Here is an 18,814-nt window from a genome sequence, read left to right on the forward strand (position 1 = left end):
TGATTTCTTCTCACTTCAGATAGTATAAAAATAGCCTTAATATTTGGTTGCACAATTGTCTTAGATAATGATATATTCAAGGTGGGCAACTACAGCCGTCCACCATCTTTAAATTTTACCACTCCCAGTGGACAATTTGTCAGCCTTCTTTAAGGAAGCAATTGTATAGAAATAGTAGAACGTATAGGAGTAGTAGTGTATTGTGGTTCAAAATGTAAAAAGAATTGTCCATGTAGCTAGCCAAAAGTTAGATGTCACCAGATGTTACTTACAAACTTTTGAGTTGTGTATGAACATACCTGTGTGCAACTCCAACCTAGAAGGTCCTGGATGTTGGGAGAAGATGGGAAAGGATTAGTTTTTGGTATGCTGCATACATTTGCTTGGCATGAGTCTCCTATCAAGAACAATGGCTGGTGTTCCATGTCTGAGGGTGAATACTTTGGCTGAGTGGAGTGGAGGTAGGCAGAGACCCACCCCAAAGAGGGCCCAAGTGCCCTGCGAGACGAGAAGAGTTTATTCCATCTGAACACCAGCTTGGGAGGGCCAGCCTACAAAGTCTAAAATCTGTTAGGAAGAGAATGGGAAAAAAAAGTTAAATTACATCTGGGACTGCTTGGAAGGATGGTGTGCACTGATATCTTGGGGGTCCTGGCAGTAAAAAGCAAATTAGGTGTATTAACCCTCTACAGTTTTGATTTAAAAAACACACACATGCTTGTTCAAGGCTAAAGCAACTATATGCTCTATGATCCTCAAAGGATGAAAAAAAAGACCAATTTTTAAAAAGTGTATCTTCCATCAGGAATACATAATACTACTGATATATTTTGGTTTTAATAGACCACCAGTGCTATATTTTTTATTCTGTGCTGCCTTATTAACTTTTTAAAAATAATCTTTTAGCTTAAGAATAACATACATTTTATGTTTTGTTAGTGGCAGCCTTCAATTATCTTTAGTATATCCAGGGCTTTTTTTCTCATAGAACGCTCAGAATGGAGTTCCGGCACCTTTTTTGGTGCAAGGCGGGCTGTATGACATGTGTGAGTTCCGGCTCCTTTTTCTTTTACAAAAAAAGCACTGAGTATATCTATTATCATAAAAGTAAGGAAGATTACTGTAGATATGGATAAAACATGTCACACATATAATATTGTTGATTAATGCATTGTTTCCAATTCCTCTCTCCTTCCCCCTCAACCCCCTCATACCCATGTAGTCTTTGCAGTTTTTACCATTTAAAGGACGTGTAGATTTGAATAAGCCAGATCATACATTTTGGTTTCTAGAAGATCATGGACTTTACCTTGGAAACACTACAGAACAGCCTATTGGCTTGTACTTTGGGAGATGGGTGAGTAAGGTACTAAATTAATAATGAAATTATTGGTTTTTAAAACAGCAATACAACTATGGAAGATTGTGCAGATTGGAATGTGAAAGAAGTAGGAAAAATAGATGCCTCATGTGCCTCAGAGTGGCTAAAGCTTAGATATGTGCCCTCTTTTGTAATTTTCAAGTTAGTCATTGAACTTGATTGTTTTGAAAAGTAAAATAATGTTCTGAACTGGAAAGCAGTGCTGTGTTCAACATGGTCACTTGATAAAAAAAACTATGCATCTGTTTTAAAAAAAATCATTTTGTTTCTGTGTGTTTTAGAAGTGTTTGGTAACCAAAATAAATCTTTCTTGTTCCCTTTCTCTCATTGCCTTCCCAACCATATATTCCACAGATTGCCAATGGACAAAGGGACCTTATTGAATCCTACAGTGTTAAAAAAAGGCATTTTATTGGGAACACAAGCATGCATTCCGGCTTGGCTTTTATCATGGCAAACCATGGAAAAGTAAAACCAAACAATATTGTGTTTGATCCTTTTGTGGGAACAGGTATTTGCACTCCCCCCAGTCTTCCCCTTCAAACTTTATCAAGGAAAAAGAAAGGAAATGTTTTACATTTATTATCTGCTCATATTTTCTGTTATTTCACTAAACGTACCTGGTCATCTCCCAACTATTTAGCCAGAAGAATTTGCTTTGGGGAATATGCAATTTGTACAAACATTCTAGATGTTACTAAAGAACAATTTCCCAGCAGCCCCAGCCAATATAGAAGTGGTGAAGCATATCCTGAGTGGGAGTTAAACAACTTTGAGAATGGGTACTTGGGCACGTGTTTCCCTTCCTGCTGGTAAACAGAGTTACTCAGATGCAGTATATATTATCGAGATATAAGTATGCAACATCTTCAGTAAGCTAAATGTGATTTATTCCTTAGGCTCATACCTACTTTATAAAAACTCTTACATCTTTAGCTCTGGGGCTTCATTATAACAACACCAGATCACTGCTTAGAATTTACAACTACCAAAATATATTCAGCGTAATTGTTTTATTCATGCAGTTCTTGTTGCAATTGATATCAGTAGTCATTGACTTTGAAGAAACTGTGCAGCATCAGTCATATACTCTGGAAGTAGTTCAAGAATACCTGCTTGATGACTAAGATCTCAGCAGTAATTCATGCAAAAGGGAAAAAAAGAATCAAGAATAGTTTACCTATGACTTTGCCCCATTATGTTTCTTTCCAGTAGAAACTCTCAGAAATCCCACTCATTTGGATCGAAGAAAACCGGTTTATAGAATATTTTGGGAAGGAATACAGATATTTAGGACTTAGGAGCTGGTGGCCTTGTGTAAAAGAATTTGGAGATGAGGAAGATAAGAAAAAGATGCTAACAAATGAATTAAAGAATGTGCCATTAAGGAGGGACTTGGAAAAGGGATTACAGTCCTGAGATTGAAGCAAATGTGAGAAAGAAACTCAAGGTAATCCTGTCTTGATGTCATTTAGTATAAGACGAGAGAGAAAAAACTTGGGAGAGGCTTTCAAAATTGATGTCAGCCGCTCAGGTTCAAGAAACAGACATTGCTGGAATTCTAGAAATATTACTTTGTTGTAGATCACAAATATTAATTCTTGAAAACTTCTTCCATGTTTCCTTCTATCTATCCTGTACTAAAGAAAACCATGACAGGGTCATCTTGAGTTTCTTTCTCATGCTTGCTTCAATTTCTGGACTGTGTAATTACTTCTCCAAGTTTCTCCTTAATAGCTTATATCTTCCTTCCTGCCTTTAATGGCTGTTTCAAACCTTCTCCAAGATTATTTTTAGATTCCTTCACAGTCTATAATTTTTCAATATTGTACCTTTCTCGCTCCTGCACTGAGGCGTATGAGAAAAATTCCCTGAAGGATCTGTATGACCAAAGAAGCTATTTTGTGTGTCATTTGCTCTGAACAATTTTCAGATTTTGTATTGGAGTTAATCATAGATCAGTTTCTTTTAAGAATTTGCTGTGTAGTCTAAGCAATACTATTTCTTATGTGACTCCAGATATTCCTTCAGTTAGTTGTTTTTCTTCAACAAAACAGTAGAGGGTGCTTGTGTTACATGTTGTATGTGATGAACTTTTTGTTTGAGATAAATTGGTTCAAAATGAGGTATACACTAAGTAGCAATAGACTACTTTTTTGCTATAAAGACAGTTTAAATATTAGTATTTAAAACAATTTGCACTAGTTCGAGAAGGTAACACTTCTGGAAGAAGAAATAAACATTCATGCCCTGAGGGTTGCTGAAAACAGTTGTCCAAAACTTATTATTTCTGTGTGATGATGACAGTAGCATAGTCTATGCTAAACAAACAAGGCAAAATATTCAGGCACTCCAAGAATGTTGGGAATATTTTTATCTCCACCCTACTATGGAATGTTTGGTTTATTAGAATAAGCATATTTTGTTTATTTTGCTTGCAGGTGGACTTCTTATAGCTTCAGCGCACTTTGGAGCATATGTCTGTGGCACAGATATAGATTATAATATAGTACACGGGTTGGGTATGTCCTTTTCATTATTTACTAGTAGAAATTAATTAATTACATAAAATATGGTAGCAATTTTACTCCCAAAACAGTTCCTGAACCCAGGAAATTTATCAGACAGTAGTAATTACTCATTACCTCACATAGTCTTTCTCATAGTGAGCAATGATAGACAGACCATTTTACTGTCAAAAGAAAATGCAGTTGAATTTTATTCAAGGAAGAGAATGCCTTTCTTCAGATTAATTTTTCAGTCACATGGGAATTTAAGTGGCTGTTTGCAAAATGGAATGATGGTCAACTATCAGAAAAAAAAATAATCTAGGAAATGTAATCAACTTGTGTGTGCATAAAATCCCAGCCATAAGTTAAGAATCATGGGTTGATTTCCTTATAATGTGTTGATTTAGGTAGTCATCATTTGTTTTCTTTTCTAGCAACAATGGTGGATTTTTTCTCATGAGATACAATAAAAGTTGTATGTTGTCCAGAGTCGCTATGTGTCTTATCTCATCAGAGAGAAGAGAAATCATGGAAAGAGGAAGCGAAAATCAACTTCCTTTTTTATTTGTTCAAATATTTCAAGTCATCCTAAAGTATAATAGCAGCTTTAAGGGTTCTGTTGTCTTAAATGAAATATAGGTAGTCCTTGGCTTACAATGGCAGTTGGTACCAGATTGCTATTACCAGGGCTTTTTTTGTAAAAGAAAAAGGTGTTGGAACTCACACATGTCATACAACCCGCCTTGCCTACCCTACAAGGTTCCATCCAAAAAAGGTGCCGGAACTCCGTTCTGAGCGTTCTATGACAAAAAAAGCCCTGGCTATTACTAAGCTGTGCAGCCCTAAAGTGTGATGTCATGTGACCATGTCACTTATCAACAGTAGTTCCGGAAGTCCCAGCTGCTATAGTTAAGCAAGGACTATGCAAGTGGTTAAATGAGGATCCCATTTGACTGCAAGTTCTGACTTGGTGCTGGCTTCCCATTGATTTTGCTTATGGGAAACCAGAAATTGCAATCACCTGGCTGCAATTCGCTGCAGCTTCGTAATTGTAAGCCAGGCACTAAGTGCCCAGATCACAATGATGTGATTGTGGGTTCCTTGTGATGATTTGAACTCTGAGGACCAGTCATAAGTTTCTCTTGTTTATTAGCACTATTGTAAGTTTGAATTTATTTATTTATTTATTATTTATTTTTATTACATTTATATCCCGCCCTTCTCCGAAGACTCAGGGCGGCTTACAAGCTTAGCAGTAGCCTTCATTCTATGTATATGCCTGCTTGTTAGGGCTTTCACACACACCCCAAGCGGCATTATTACAATGTCAGCTTAATTGCCCCCAACAATCTGGGTCCTCATTTTACCTACCTCGGAAGGATGGAAGGCTGAGTCAACCTTGAGCCTGGTGGGATGCGAACCTGCACTAAATGGTCACTGAAAGGACATAATTCGTGCAGTACGTGTAGAAAATACTACCATGCAAGTTTTTGTTCTAGTATTACTGAACAGTTGTGACTATTTTATTATGAATTAGGTGATATCATCATTGGCATTCACTTGTGATCAATTTAAAGTGAAGAGAAATATTCTTACCAAATGATATTTAGTTGAATGGAATATAAATGAATTGCTGTGACAAAGAAACATTGGGGATTGTTTTAATCTCAATTTTTTCTTCTTCTTCATGACTCTAAGGCAAAGCTAGTAGAAAGAATCAAAAGTGGAGAGGACCTGATGAAAATATCAGAGCCAACCTTCGCCAGTACGGTTTGGAGAAATACTATCTTGACATATTTGTTTCTGATGCATCCAAACCCATATGGAGGAAGGGAGTGCAGTTTGATGCAATCATTACAGACCGTAAGTTAAGATGCAAAACCTGAAATAGCTATAATTCATGAATGCAGGCTATGGGGATGATAATAAAATGAATATGTCTGTAAGCTTGTTAGAGAGTTTTATGTGTGGTAAAATATAAGAATATGATTATCTGGACCTTTAAAAATATTTTAGTATTTTTTCAGAACTGTTGGACTCAGGCACACATTATTTTGTGTTATAGTAAATCTAATAGGAATGTGCCTCAGTATTTTGGATACATTACAGTACCAGTACACGCTTATTTCGGTGAATGAAGCAAGTTAGTATAACTGAAGTATCTTAATTTCAAATGTAATGCTTACATCTGGAATTTCCACAAGCAAGAAGATAGGAATTCTATATGATGGTTTCTCCTTTAGTTGGTTTTACATTTTCCAACCAAGTCACCTTGATCATTTCCAATGAATATAAATGATTAATGGCTAAATAATGTTAGTGGAATGCTTTATTGTTTATTCATATGTTATACAGTGCTACATCTTGCTTCCCCATCTGGAAATAACTTTGTTTCTGGAGTGACACCATATACATTTTGAAGCACATTCAAGTTAATTTTGAGAAAGCCAAAGCATTCCTGCTATTGTTTATTTGACTTGTTTTGTTTTTTAAAAATGGGATTGGTTAGAAAAATGCCATTAATGTGTTGAATATTTTAAATATCTCTTTACTATGTATGATTATGTAATTTAGGAAATGTGACCTGATTGGAAAAGTAACACAGAATTTAATGCCAACTAAATATTTTCCTGGACTTAATAATGTAAGATTAGGATTTTCCTTTTGGGGGGGGTTAAATTGAACCTCTAATTCTTTATTCCTTGTTGAAGTAGTAAAGTATTGTGAATTTCATAAAAGTAAAAAAATCCCATTTTAATGCTTAATTTGACTCTATTACTTTTATGAATCACTATTTAAAAGGTATGAATTATAGCACTATTTGGAGTAATAGTTTATTTCCCTAGAGCAAAAGTGTAAATTAATGCTTTAATACTTGCAAAGTAAATACATTAGTCACCTCTGAAAATATTTTCCATAGAATATAGAAAAACCTAAAGTATCCTTCAATCAAATGTATTAATAATCATCTAGCGTTTAGATGAAATGGGTGGTGTGTAAATCTAATAACCAAATAAAACAATATCTAAACGTGAATATGGGTTAAAATCAGCGGTGGGATTCAGCTGGTTCGCACCACTTCGGCAGACCCGGTAGCTAATTTTTTGTTGCCCAGACCCAGAATGGATGTCCGGAAGTGGTATCCACACGGAGAACCGGTTGTTCACATATTAGAATCCCACCACTGGCTAAAATACTAAACTTAGTATAAAGTGAAATGTACAGTATACAGTAAGTATAGTCAAGGCTATGGTCTTCCCAGTTGCAATGTATGGCAGTGAAAGCTGGACCATAAGAAAGGCTGAACGCCAAAGAATTGAAGCCTTTGAACTATGGTGCTGGAGAAGACTCCTGCGAGTTCCTTGGACTGCAAGGCGATCAAACCTGTCAGTCCTAGAGGAGATCAACCCTGACTGCTCTTTAGAAGGCCAGATCCTGAAGCTAAAACTCAAATACTTTGGCCACCTAATGAGAAAGAAGGACTCACTGGAGAAGAGCCTAATGCTGGGAAAGGTTGAGGGCAATAGAAGAAGGGGACGACAGAGAATGAGGTGGCTGGATGGAGTCACTGAAGCAGTAGGCGTGAGCTTAAATGGACTCCAGAAGATGGTAGAGGACAGGAAGGCCTGGAGGAACATTGTCCATAGGGTCGCGATGGGTCGGACACGACTTCGCAACTAACAACAACAACAACAGTATAAGTAGAAATAGTTTTACAAAAATGTTGAAGTATGAATCCCAAAGGTGCTTTTTCAAAAGACAACTGGACTTTGTTTTTCTTTGAGGATGTTTCGCTTCTTATCCAAGAAGCTTCTTCAGTTCACTTCTTCAGAATCTTCTTGGATGAGAAGCGAAACGTCTTCAAGGAAAAACAAAGTTCAGTTGTCTTTTGAGAAAGCACTTTGGGGACAACCATGACCCGGATGACTGACAATCTCCTTAGACATTGAAATGTGAACAGTTAAAACACTACAGTTTAAATGCTGAATTAAATGTCAAATAAAAAGCAGTGCAGAGATGATGAGTGCTGTGAAAGCTCTCTGGAGAAGGAGAAAATGGGAGGTTGCCCACAGATACTTTGAACAACAGCTCCTTGTGAGGAGACAGCAGCCTCCATGACTTTTAAAACTGACATTAATTCAGGTCATCACACTAATAACAGTCAGAAATGTTCAATTTAACCACTTTATGACTATCACAGGGTTTCATAATGGCAAGCTTAATTTGACACCTGATAGGTTTTACTTTTTTTGGATTTAGGAAATTTTAAACACAAACAGGAATTTTTTTTAAAAAAAATATACATTTGGCAAAAAAATGATTTAAGAGAATTTTAAGTGGATTGGGAGACCAGAGAGATTTGGAATATTGGTTATTTTTGTGATAAGGTTTGATAAACAAATATACAATTAAATAATATATTTGTGGGAAACAACCACAAATTGGGAAAAGGATCTGGACATAGAACAACTGCAACAAGAAATCCTGGATGATGCCACTTTATGGGATTTACAAAGTAGGCTGGTGAAAGCTTTGAAGGCCCTTGAATGCCAAGGATTGATGAAAGGACAAATCCTGTGATACCACTGGAATGATTTAAAGGCTAACGATATAAAGAGCAAAAAGGAGAAATATAAAGATGGAGTATTTGTTCCAGGATAAACTGTGATATTTCTGGTAACTTCTAATGGACTTTGCTGAACCAGAACTGAAAAGATGACAATTTCTGGATTGTGTATAGGTAAAAGTTAAGGAGAGAAGAGTTTTTATTTGTGACTTTAAAAGAGGGTGAAAAGTTACTATAACAGTTTACACTTGGTGTGAGGAAGGTTGGAAGCCATTTTGTTATTGTCTTTTTTCTTTTCTATTTTTTTCTTTTTCTTTTTTCTGCATCTTCTGAACTTTTATTGTGGTTTTGTTTTTTTTCTTCTAGTTTATTTTCTATCAGTTTTTATAGGCTTATTAAAAACATAAATTATAAAGAAGTACAGTTTAAATGCTGAATCAAATATAAGTTAAAAAAACTGTGCCTACTAGTCCTTGATTCAGTGGATCTTTTTGTAACATATCACTGGTTTCAGTTTGGGGCTTGTTGAGATTAATGGAACCTTTGTAAGCACTCCTATATATTATCAGCTAAAAAGAATCACATCAAAGTTCTGCTGCATGTTTAACAAAACTTTAAACTTGATGCATGAGCAAGAGAACTGTCCTTTTTAAGGAGGGGGAGGAGCACGGTGACAGACCACCCATCACTTCCAAAGCTTGGTGGATCTTAATGGTGAGGTAATTAATTAAAACAATTAGTTCAAGGGAGCTTAAGGGTCTGGATATCAGCAGATGGGTTGCCTTTTCTATGCTCTGACTCTGAAAAGCTGTTGCAAAGAAGAAGAATTGCTTTGTAATATTATCACAATTTTATCGTTATAAATTATTATTATTATTATTATTATTATTATTATTATTATTATTATTATTAATTAAACTTATATACCGCCCTTCTCCCGCAGGACCCAGGGCGGTTCACAAGGCAATTAAAACAACATCACAATACAAAAATTAATAACAATTAAAATAGATTAAATTATCCTTAATTAAAATCTAAAACCCCTATAACTCTGATTAAAAACCCAATTACAATAAGTTAAAAATTATAAAAAAATACTTGCATCCTGCTTCCCATTCCCTTGAGATGCCCAAAGCAAGTGGCATACATGGACTAAAAAGGTCATTTAGGCCACAGCTGACTGAATAACCTCTTTTTTTTAAATGGATTTGTATTATGTTCAGATTTAAAAAAAAACCAGCTTAGCTGGATCAAATTCAAGTAGCTGAATGTTGATTTGAAGAAAGATGTCTTATCTCTCTAGCTAAGAATTCTGTACTGTATTAAAAGATTAGCCGATGTATTGCATCACAGCCTTCTGTGTGTTATTTCATCAGTCAAGCCTTTATCAGTGACCAGATATGGGGTAGAAAATCAGAATGGATGGGCCAATCTGTGGGGAAACACCTGGTTATTTAACTATCAATAGGACTTTAAATACAACAGGTCTCCTTTCGGTCCTGGAATGAAGTCAGTGTAGTTGGTTCTGTTGTCTTAAATGAATATAGGTAGTCCTTGGCTTACAATGGCAGTTGGTACCAGATTGCTATTACTAAGCTGTGCAGCCCTAAAGTGTGATGTCATGTGACCCTGTCACTTATCAACAGTAGTTCCGGAAGTCCCAGCTGCTATAGTTAAGCAAGGACTATGCAAGTGGTTAAATGAGGATCCCATTTGACTGCAAGTTCTGACTTGATGCTGGCTTCCCATTGATTTTGCTTATGGGAAACCAGAAATTGCAATCACCTGGCTGCAATTCTCTGCAGCTTCGTAATTGTAAGCCAGGCACTAAGTGCCCAGATCACAATGATGTGATTGTGGGTTCCTTGTGATGATTTGAACTCTGAGGACCAGTCATAAGTTTCTCTTGTTTATTAGCATATATATATATGTTTGTATATTAAGACTATGGAGAGAATACTTGCTCTTATGGAGCAGTAGCAGCTAAAATTTCAGAGTTGTGTAAACCAATATGTGTCTTCTATTTATTTTCTTTGTAGCACCATATGGCATTCGGGAAGCCACCAGAAAAATTGGTTCACAGCGGGAAACACCAAATATGATTGAAAAAAGGTAGGCAAAGCTTGGATTATGAATCACGAATCTGAACAGAAAGCTAGCAGTGGCTGTGAAAGCATTTGCTGAATGCTGTAATCTTGTGCCAAAATAGTAACCAATACAACCATGCTGTTTTTAATTAGAGAAGGTTTTTTATAGCATTTGCTTGGTTTGTGTATCTCTTGTTCTTCTCAGATAAATTTTGGGATTAGGAATTTATCTAAATTATTGCTCCCATATGGAACACGGTGGTGCTTTTTGGTGTAACCTCTGGAAAAGAGATAAAATGGGCAGAAAAGATTATTCACTAATATTAATTAGAGTTCTTCATCTAAATCTTACCAGATGTCACTGTGGCTTTGAGGACCGGCAAAAACAGTTACTAACATGCTGCATAGATGGAAGAGCTGGTTTTCTGTCATGCATGTTTGAAACATGTATGCTTTTGAAGTTTTGGTTTATATACTGAAACAGGGGCTGTTTTGTTCCTGATATGGAATGAAACATAGTAGTTCTGGACAAGAGTGGCGTTAAGATCCTCACATAGTCAGTGGGAGAGGAAGCCCATGAAAGGGCAGACAGTGAGTTAAGTCACGCTGGGGCAACAGCAGTAGCTTGTGGAGGAGGATCAAGCAGGCATAAAGGCCACATGGAGGAAGAGGGGAGAGAGAGGGCGATGCATTCCACTTTTGCCATATTCAGCCTATTAAATCATTCTAGGATTCTGTGGGTTTTATTTTGGCAAAGATCCAAAAACATTATGGGTTTTGTTTTGCCAAACCATGGCAGATCTGAAATAGTTTGGCTGAACCTTTGCAATATGTAATTGATTATCTGGGGTTCAAAGCAAAATCTATCTTCTGTTTCATCCAAACCCCTATATATAATTGAGCTTGTAAAGCCAGCTCCACATAGGATATGTGTTATGCGTGTCAGTAAGGCTATACTTTAAACTGTTGACCAGAAATTGTCAGTTCAAAACCTATACCAAGTATAATCTTGTATCATTTACCTTTTCAAGTTCCACTCCATCTCCCACCAAAGTTTATAAAATTTAATCACCTTTGTTCTCCCAGATCCTTTTTGTTTTAATTTCTACATGACGGCTACAGTTTTGCTCCTCTTATAAAGAGCGCATTAAACTTTCCTAAATTCAAATTTTATATGGAAAACTCTATTCACACTTATTCTTAATTAGACTGAACTGACTAAGCAGATTAGTGCATTTTTAAAGGCTATAAGAAACTTTTCAATTCCTGTTATAGATAAAAAATGTTGGTTTTTGTTCTTACTGTGAAACATCCGAGTAACAGTAACTGTTATGAATTTTCAAAATATCTCGTAGCACTGAAAATCACAACCTAGTTTCTTCAAATTATCAGCTGAGTGATATAATCTTTGACCTGTTAAAATTTGCGGCAGAGTATTTGCTCCTTGGAGGAAGATTGGTCTACTGGTTGCCTGTGTACAAACCAGAGTAAGTCCCTATTCTACATTACAATAGTTTTCAGATTTTAATATAGAGAACTGGAGAGAATAGATTCTCAAGTTGGTGGGGATATTTTCCCTATTTGCATGGTAATCAGCAAGTACTAAACAGTCTGGATATTTGCTAGATTTTATTGAAAATTAAATCATTTGGATTTATTGGTAAACAATTTGCAGCTTGGAAAATGGGTATTAATTACATATGTAACTTACCCTTGCTCTAATAAGCTCAGGATGGCAGAAACATATTTCTCAGATTTAGAAAAACAGCTTAGCATTGTATGGACAGAGTTTTTTTTTAAAAAAAATGCTTCTATTAGGCAGATTTTCATAATTTATTTAAATAACTGTTGCAAGAAAAATCTATATGGTACATTCATCCTATTTAAACCAAGCTTTTACCTGTAACCTCTCTTTCTTTCTTTCTTTCTTTCTTTCTTTCTTTCTTTCTTTCTTTCTTTCTTTCTTTCTTTCTTTCTTTCTTTCTTTCTTTCTTTTTTGGATTCTGAAAGCAATTAGCACACATTGTTTCTGGAAAATTTAATAAGGCTATGAACCATGTGGAAGTGTATAGTCTAATTCAGTTTGAATCAACCCCTCTGGCAGTTCTGTTTCAGATTCACATATTACCGTTCATAAGCTCTTTGACTGTTTATTCCTTCCAGATATACAGAAGAGATTATACCTCAGCACCCTTGCCTGAAACTCGTTAGCAGCTGTGAGCAGACGCTTTCCAACCACACATCAAGATACCTGATAACCATGGAAAAGGTGAAAGAATTTGAGGTAATTGTTTGGATGGGCTTTCATGCAAGGAAGGAGCTGTCAGCTTTCTCATGGGTTTTTCTACTGCACTGTTGTAAGGTGTTTACCCTGCCAAGCTATATTTTTAAAGTAAGTTTAGAAAGTTTGTGAATGCTTATAAATATCAAAACGGAAAGCCAAAATATTTAATGAACTTGAACACAATCCAGGAAAGAAGTGTTTAGTTTCATTTCATTCTTTCTGAAGAATATCTGATGATTTTTTTTAAAAAAAAAGTCTCCCCCCCTTTGTTTTATTTTCTTCACTTTAATTTAATTTTCTTCATTTTACTTGCTTTAGTTAAGTATGGCACACTGACTTCACTTAAAAGGTCATGAGTTTCCTCTGTTCTCTGTAAGGGAGGACAGTGATCACAATTTTGGAATATTTTGTGCAATATGTCAGGATGTTTGGATATTCATCTGAATCTGTGGTCTTCCCTCACCCATTTTAAAAGCATGAAAATCATCTGAAAGCAGCCTCTAGATACAGTTCCCTGGGCTACTATATTAATGTAAATCTGTGCTGGTTTCAGCTCATACAATGAAACTTCAAAGAGAATGGAGGAGAGACGAAGACACCATCCTTCTAGTGGATGTCTTAGATTCGTACAGTCCTCTGCACGATTCATGTGGGGAACATCATATGCAGACAACATTAGTAGACATTTATTATTACCAGCTTTCAGATTTCTTTTTCATATCTAATATTATTAAAAAGACCCCAAAATTAATCGGAGTGGAGAAACAATAAAAATCCAGTTAAGGCAAGTGAAAAAATTATTTACATTAATTGATTTTGAATTTTGTATCACTGAATCATCTCATCTCAGTAGACAAAGTAAAGCATTTTATTATTTTCATGACAGGGCAATCCTCTCGGTGTCTTCTCAAAAAATCATTTCCCCTGACTTTATTGCGAACTCTTTGGCAGCAGTTGGATTCCGTTATCTCAATTCCTGTCATAAACTTTAATAACTTTATTGTAACTTGGTAAAGTTATGCCATTTTTCTTGCTATGATCTGTATCAGTACTTAATAGAACACTGAAAACACACACATATTCTAAGCACTGTATTATTCAGTACTCTGTTAACAAGAGCATTTGTTGCATTTTTTTTTCTTTTTTAGTGTACCAAAAATTTAAAGAGCTTCTTCAGTCCTGTCATTTGAAAGGGATAGGAGTACCATAATTTTACAATGATAAAAACAAGCATATATACATTGACAAAGAAATATTTTCTAACTATGATAATGGAAATTACTTGAAAAACATTTAACCATAAAATACTGAAAGGCTTACAAGGACCAGATTTTTAAAAAATTCTTTATTATCTGGACTGAGTACCTTGTCTTAAATGGTCTTTTCTGCTTCCTAGTATAATAATCTATTAGATGAATGCTGTGCTTTTATATTGCATAGGTTACCTCTCAGGATCCAATTTTAAATAAATGTGTAACTCTGAACCAATAAGTTAGGTTTGGTCATTTGGCATTTAAATTGCTTGCACTGCAGCAAGAAAATACTCTACAGAGTGACTGCCTTAAGAGAACAAGAAAGACTATTTTAAACATTTAATCTGCATTAAATAGGTTTCTATGCTCTAGGGCTTTATGGTGGCAGAGAATAGAAAGTTCACAAATAGGCTATCTATAGATGAGCACCGGCCCCTAGAGTCGGAAACGACTAGCACGCATGTGCGGGGGAACCTTTACCTTTACCTTTTTATGATAGCAAAATGTATGTATTACTTTTGCAGTTATTAAAGGCTATATTGTCTTTAAATTATTGGTTTGAACTGGAAATAAATATTGCATAAAATACTTCCATGCTCTAGCAATGTATGATTAAACATTATTGTTGCGTATCCCTAATATAATAGCATATTAGTCACACTCTGGAACTTTTTTTTTAAATCACAGCATAGCATTTTAATAAAAATTCACTAATAATCTTAAAAGTCCATAAACCAGTCACAGTTCAGAGATTAAGATTTTAAAATCTTTTGACTCGGTAGAAATAGGATTAAACTTGACAGGTGTCAAGGCAGTAATCCCAGAGAACAGGATCACATCATAATGTTTTATTTTTGCTGTCATCTAAACATCTTCCGTATGTCGATGCATCCCCATCCACCCTCTAATTGTCTGTGGCCACCATATCAGCTTGTAACCTGATGTTAGTGATATAGGCTAAACATTTCTGTTTGTTAGAATTAGTGTTGGTAGTATTACTATAATATCAGGATATGCATTCTTGAAATAATGTCTATTTTCAGCAAATGTTGAAAATGTTACCGGTACTGTTCAGATCAATATGCACAAGAGCTTATTATTAGGGGAGCAAATTCATTAAAATCTTCTCTTGAGAATGCTTATTGGATAGGTTGAATCTTTTTAGGTCTTGCATTCTCAAAGATTTGCTCGAATTGGCTTTATTATGCTAACTCCAACTTCTCAACATATGAGTTCTTTCAGAAATTGAATTCCTCTGCATTTGAAAATTAAGGCATACATTTGCAGCTTTGGCTACCACTGAGCTTTGTGTTTGCAGAGTAAACAGTAAAATGCAAGCTAAAAACAGCTATTTGTTAATTCACTTTTATTTGGTTAAGGACTGTTATCTCAAGCAATCTTCCCTTATAAAATTAATTCTTTCTTTCTTTCTTTCTTTCTTTCTTTCTTTCTTTCTTTCTTTCTTTCTTTCTTTCTTTCTTTCTTTCTTTCTTTCTTTCTTTCTTTCCCTCCCTCCCTCCCTCCCTCCCTCCCTTCTTTTCTTTTTCCTTTCCTTTCCTTACCTTACCTTACCTTACCTTACTTTACTTCTTTTCCGGTTTATTTTCCTCTCTTAAGTTTAAGTTAAAAGAAAAGGGTTTCTAAAGGAGGGAGTACAAAAATTTGGTGCTCACCTAGATCTGAACTTTAACAAACAATAATTTATTAAATTGAGTCTAAGGTCTTCAGATACGCAGTGTTCCCAGCATAATTTTATAAGTGTGCACTAATATTTTCGGTTGGGGCAGTGCTTCACACTAACAGGCACTTACGTTTTTATTATGTATTTACTAATAGAATTAATTCTGTCTTGCTTTTTGGCTCACACTGAAGACTGTTCACAGCAATAAATAATGCACAAAATAAGGAAGCCCTATCAGCAGGACATTAAAACAACTGAACTAGCGTGTAAAACACAGGATATATCATAGGCCTCCCTCTGAACGTTACAAAGAGTAATTTAAACTCCTAGAATGGGGTAGAGTGGGGTGTCAATTAAAATGACTGTTTTACATTCAACTCATATATCTTGAAATATCACGCAAGTCTTCTCAGGATGAGAAGGTATGCTCGTGCAGGAGAGCCTAATTCATTTTGTTGTTGTTACTGTCATCATCATCATCATCATCATCATGATCATCAGCCAATCTTTGAAAGAATCAGCAACCAAATGTTTTTTTAAAATGCAGGGTGGGATAAGCCTGCCTTTATTTAAACAATAAAGAATTAGTACTGTTGTCATAGTCTGGCAGTTTGAGCTCTTCTAGCATCTCAAGGTAGTATGCTTTATGTCTTCACCATGTCTTTTAATCCTTTATAGGAGGACGACTATAATTCTCAAATATTGGATAGCCAGTATCTGCAGTACAAATGTCATGATTCCTTTCGTGAGAAATATTTCAGTGGAGTGACAAAGAGGATTGCCAAGGGAAAAAAAGACAGCCAACAGTAATCTGTTTGGAAAGGAAAAAATGAAAGCAAGGAACGCACAAGGCTTGTATTTGGCTATTAAAACATCTGGACCTCTACATTATGTAGAAGCTTCAGAGAACAAATACTGTTTTTAATTTTTTTAAAAAAAACTCAAAGCAAAAACCACAACATAAGTGAAGGACAGTTCTTTTTCATTAACTTTGTTTATACCAGATTATTGCACAATTTTTTTTGACCTTTATTTAATTTATTTTAGGACTTCAAGTTCTAATTGATTACAACCTTTATCACTATTAGCCTTTCAGTCTATTTACCTCTAGCAAAAATGAAGACTATTGTTTTGCTTTTGTAGCTGTGAACATCTGGAAGTCTTAAGAAAAATACAATGGTATTTTGGTTTTAATTTTTTTTTACTGTTGTGAAGATCTATTTCATTTTTCTTTATTCTTTTGTAACTGCCATACAATAAATTCAGAAAACTTTGTTCTGAATTTTAAAATTGTCTGTCGCAGCAATTATCATTTCTTACCGCCATTTCTCAAACCAATACGCCCTCATCCTTCCTGCCAAGGATCCAGTGTGGTATTATGCATCTGAAACTCATCTGTATCTTGGATCTACTATCAGCCCTGATGTTGCTACTTTTGGTATTTGAGTTGCTATTTTTAAAATGATTGTTATGATTGTTTTTTCCCCCCCTTTCATTTTTAATTGATTTTATGTCATTATAGGAAGGCAGGTTGTAACTATTAGAAATAATGAAGTTTCCTTTCTACTAACTGATCTATGCCAGATTTGCTTCCTTTGTTCTTTCTTAAATATCAATAATTGACACTGCCCTTATTTGCATAACTTCTAGTTTGGATTTTTAGATATTCAACACTCATGCTTGGCAATCCTGCATTTGTGATGATCATAAACTTGTTAAAGGATTTTTGTTTTTAGTAATGAACTCAGAGATAATTTCATAATATTGTTTTAAGCTTGTCAGGAATGATGTAAATGTCAAAAACAGTAACTTTTGGGATACAAAACACAAATACTGGGTGCAGTGGAAATGGGTAAGAATAATAAATGGGAGGAAAAGTCACATTCTTTTGCTGCCAAATGCCTGGTGTATAAAATGGTTGAGTAGCCCTCCTAAAATTAAATCACAAGGAGATTGCCATTTGAGGGTTTTTTTCCCCCCAAAACAGCAGCACCACTGCCAAACAAATGCTCACCCCACCCCCACTTCCCTCTATGCATACAAATTGTTTCTAAAACCAGCAGATACCTGAGACAAGGCCGCCCTCTTGCAAGTTCTCTATGACCTCTTTTCTCTCTCAAAGATGGATTGGCTTTTTCCTTGCCAGAAATGGTTCATTTGCTTTGGCAGCAAAAGATTGTTTTGGCTCCTACGAGCCAAGCTGACTCCAAGCTGTGTTAAATTCCAGTCTCTTGCCCCTGGCAGAGACAGTTGATCCAGAAGCCTGTTCTGATGGTGCTTTGGGGCTTAAACACCACCAAGTGTTTAAGACATTATTTCGGACCATTATTTTCTTTCATGCCATTTTTTTCATTGCCACGGTAGGCAAGAAGGAAGAAAAAGAATGCTGTGTTGTTTTGTTTTTAACAAGGCAATGTATGTATAGTGTTCTAATATTTGAGGGACTGCCACAAAGAAGAGGGGGTTAACCTATTCTCCAAAGCACCTGAAGGCAGAACAAGAAGCAGTGGATGCAGACTAATCAAGGAGAGGACCAACCTAGAAATAAGGAGAATTTCTTGATTGTGAGAAAAATTAACAAGTGGATGGCTTGCCACCAGAGGTTGTGGATGCTCCATCACTGGAGGTTTTTAAGAAGAGATTGGACAGCCACTTGTCCAATAGAAGACCTCCAAGGTCCCTTCCAACTCTGTTACTGTTATTCTGTTACTTGATTGATATGAGATTGCTCTGTTTCACCCTCTCCCATCCATCCTTTTGTGTTAAGTCATCACCTTTGAAGATGGACCTGTATATATCCCTGCTCTATTCTCGGGCAAAGACACTTTTATTAGGTAACAAACCTTTCTAATGCTGGAAAGCCAGTGGGTTGAGGAAGAAAAGCAGGTATTTATGGTGCTGATTTGCATCCTCCTGCTTAGGCTATCAATGGACTGTTGATATTTACTATTTGTTACACACTATTTGTAACCTTCGCTGGGTAACAAAGTGCATCATAGGGCAACAGTTTTTAAAGCAAGGAACCCCAAACGGGCTACCTTAAAAATGCTC

The 18,814-nt window shown here is 35.7% G+C and overlaps 1 protein-coding gene across 3 annotated transcripts in view; it reads left to right on the plus strand.

Annotated features, from left to right (window-relative positions):
- Positions 1-18,479, plus strand: part of TRMT11 (tRNA methyltransferase 11 homolog) — a 28,623-nt gene extending 10,144 nt beyond the window's left edge. For 2 of the 3 annotated variants that reach the window (XM_081324461.1, XM_081324463.1), the window contains exons 6-13: positions 1,223-1,357; positions 1,736-1,892; positions 3,823-3,903; positions 5,590-5,754; positions 10,498-10,570; positions 11,901-12,032; positions 12,709-12,829; positions 16,442-18,479. In XM_081324461.1, coding sequence (XP_081180587.1) covers positions 1,223-1,357; positions 1,736-1,892; positions 3,823-3,903; positions 5,590-5,754; positions 10,498-10,570; positions 11,901-12,032; positions 12,709-12,829; positions 16,442-16,573 — 996 coding nt within the window. In that variant the 3' untranslated portion in view covers positions 16,574-18,479. The remainder of the gene's footprint in view (positions 1-1,222; positions 1,358-1,735; positions 1,893-3,822; positions 3,904-5,589; positions 5,755-10,497; positions 10,571-11,900; positions 12,033-12,708; positions 12,830-16,441) is intronic. The other variant, XM_081324462.1, reaches the window with a different exon arrangement.
- The last annotated feature ends 335 nt before the right edge of the window (positions 18,480-18,814 follow it).

Source organism: Vipera berus (assembly GCF_964194415.1).
Source record: "Vipera berus genome assembly, chromosome: 1".
In the NCBI taxonomy this organism is placed as follows: domain Eukaryota; kingdom Metazoa; phylum Chordata; class Lepidosauria; order Squamata; family Viperidae; genus Vipera; species Vipera berus.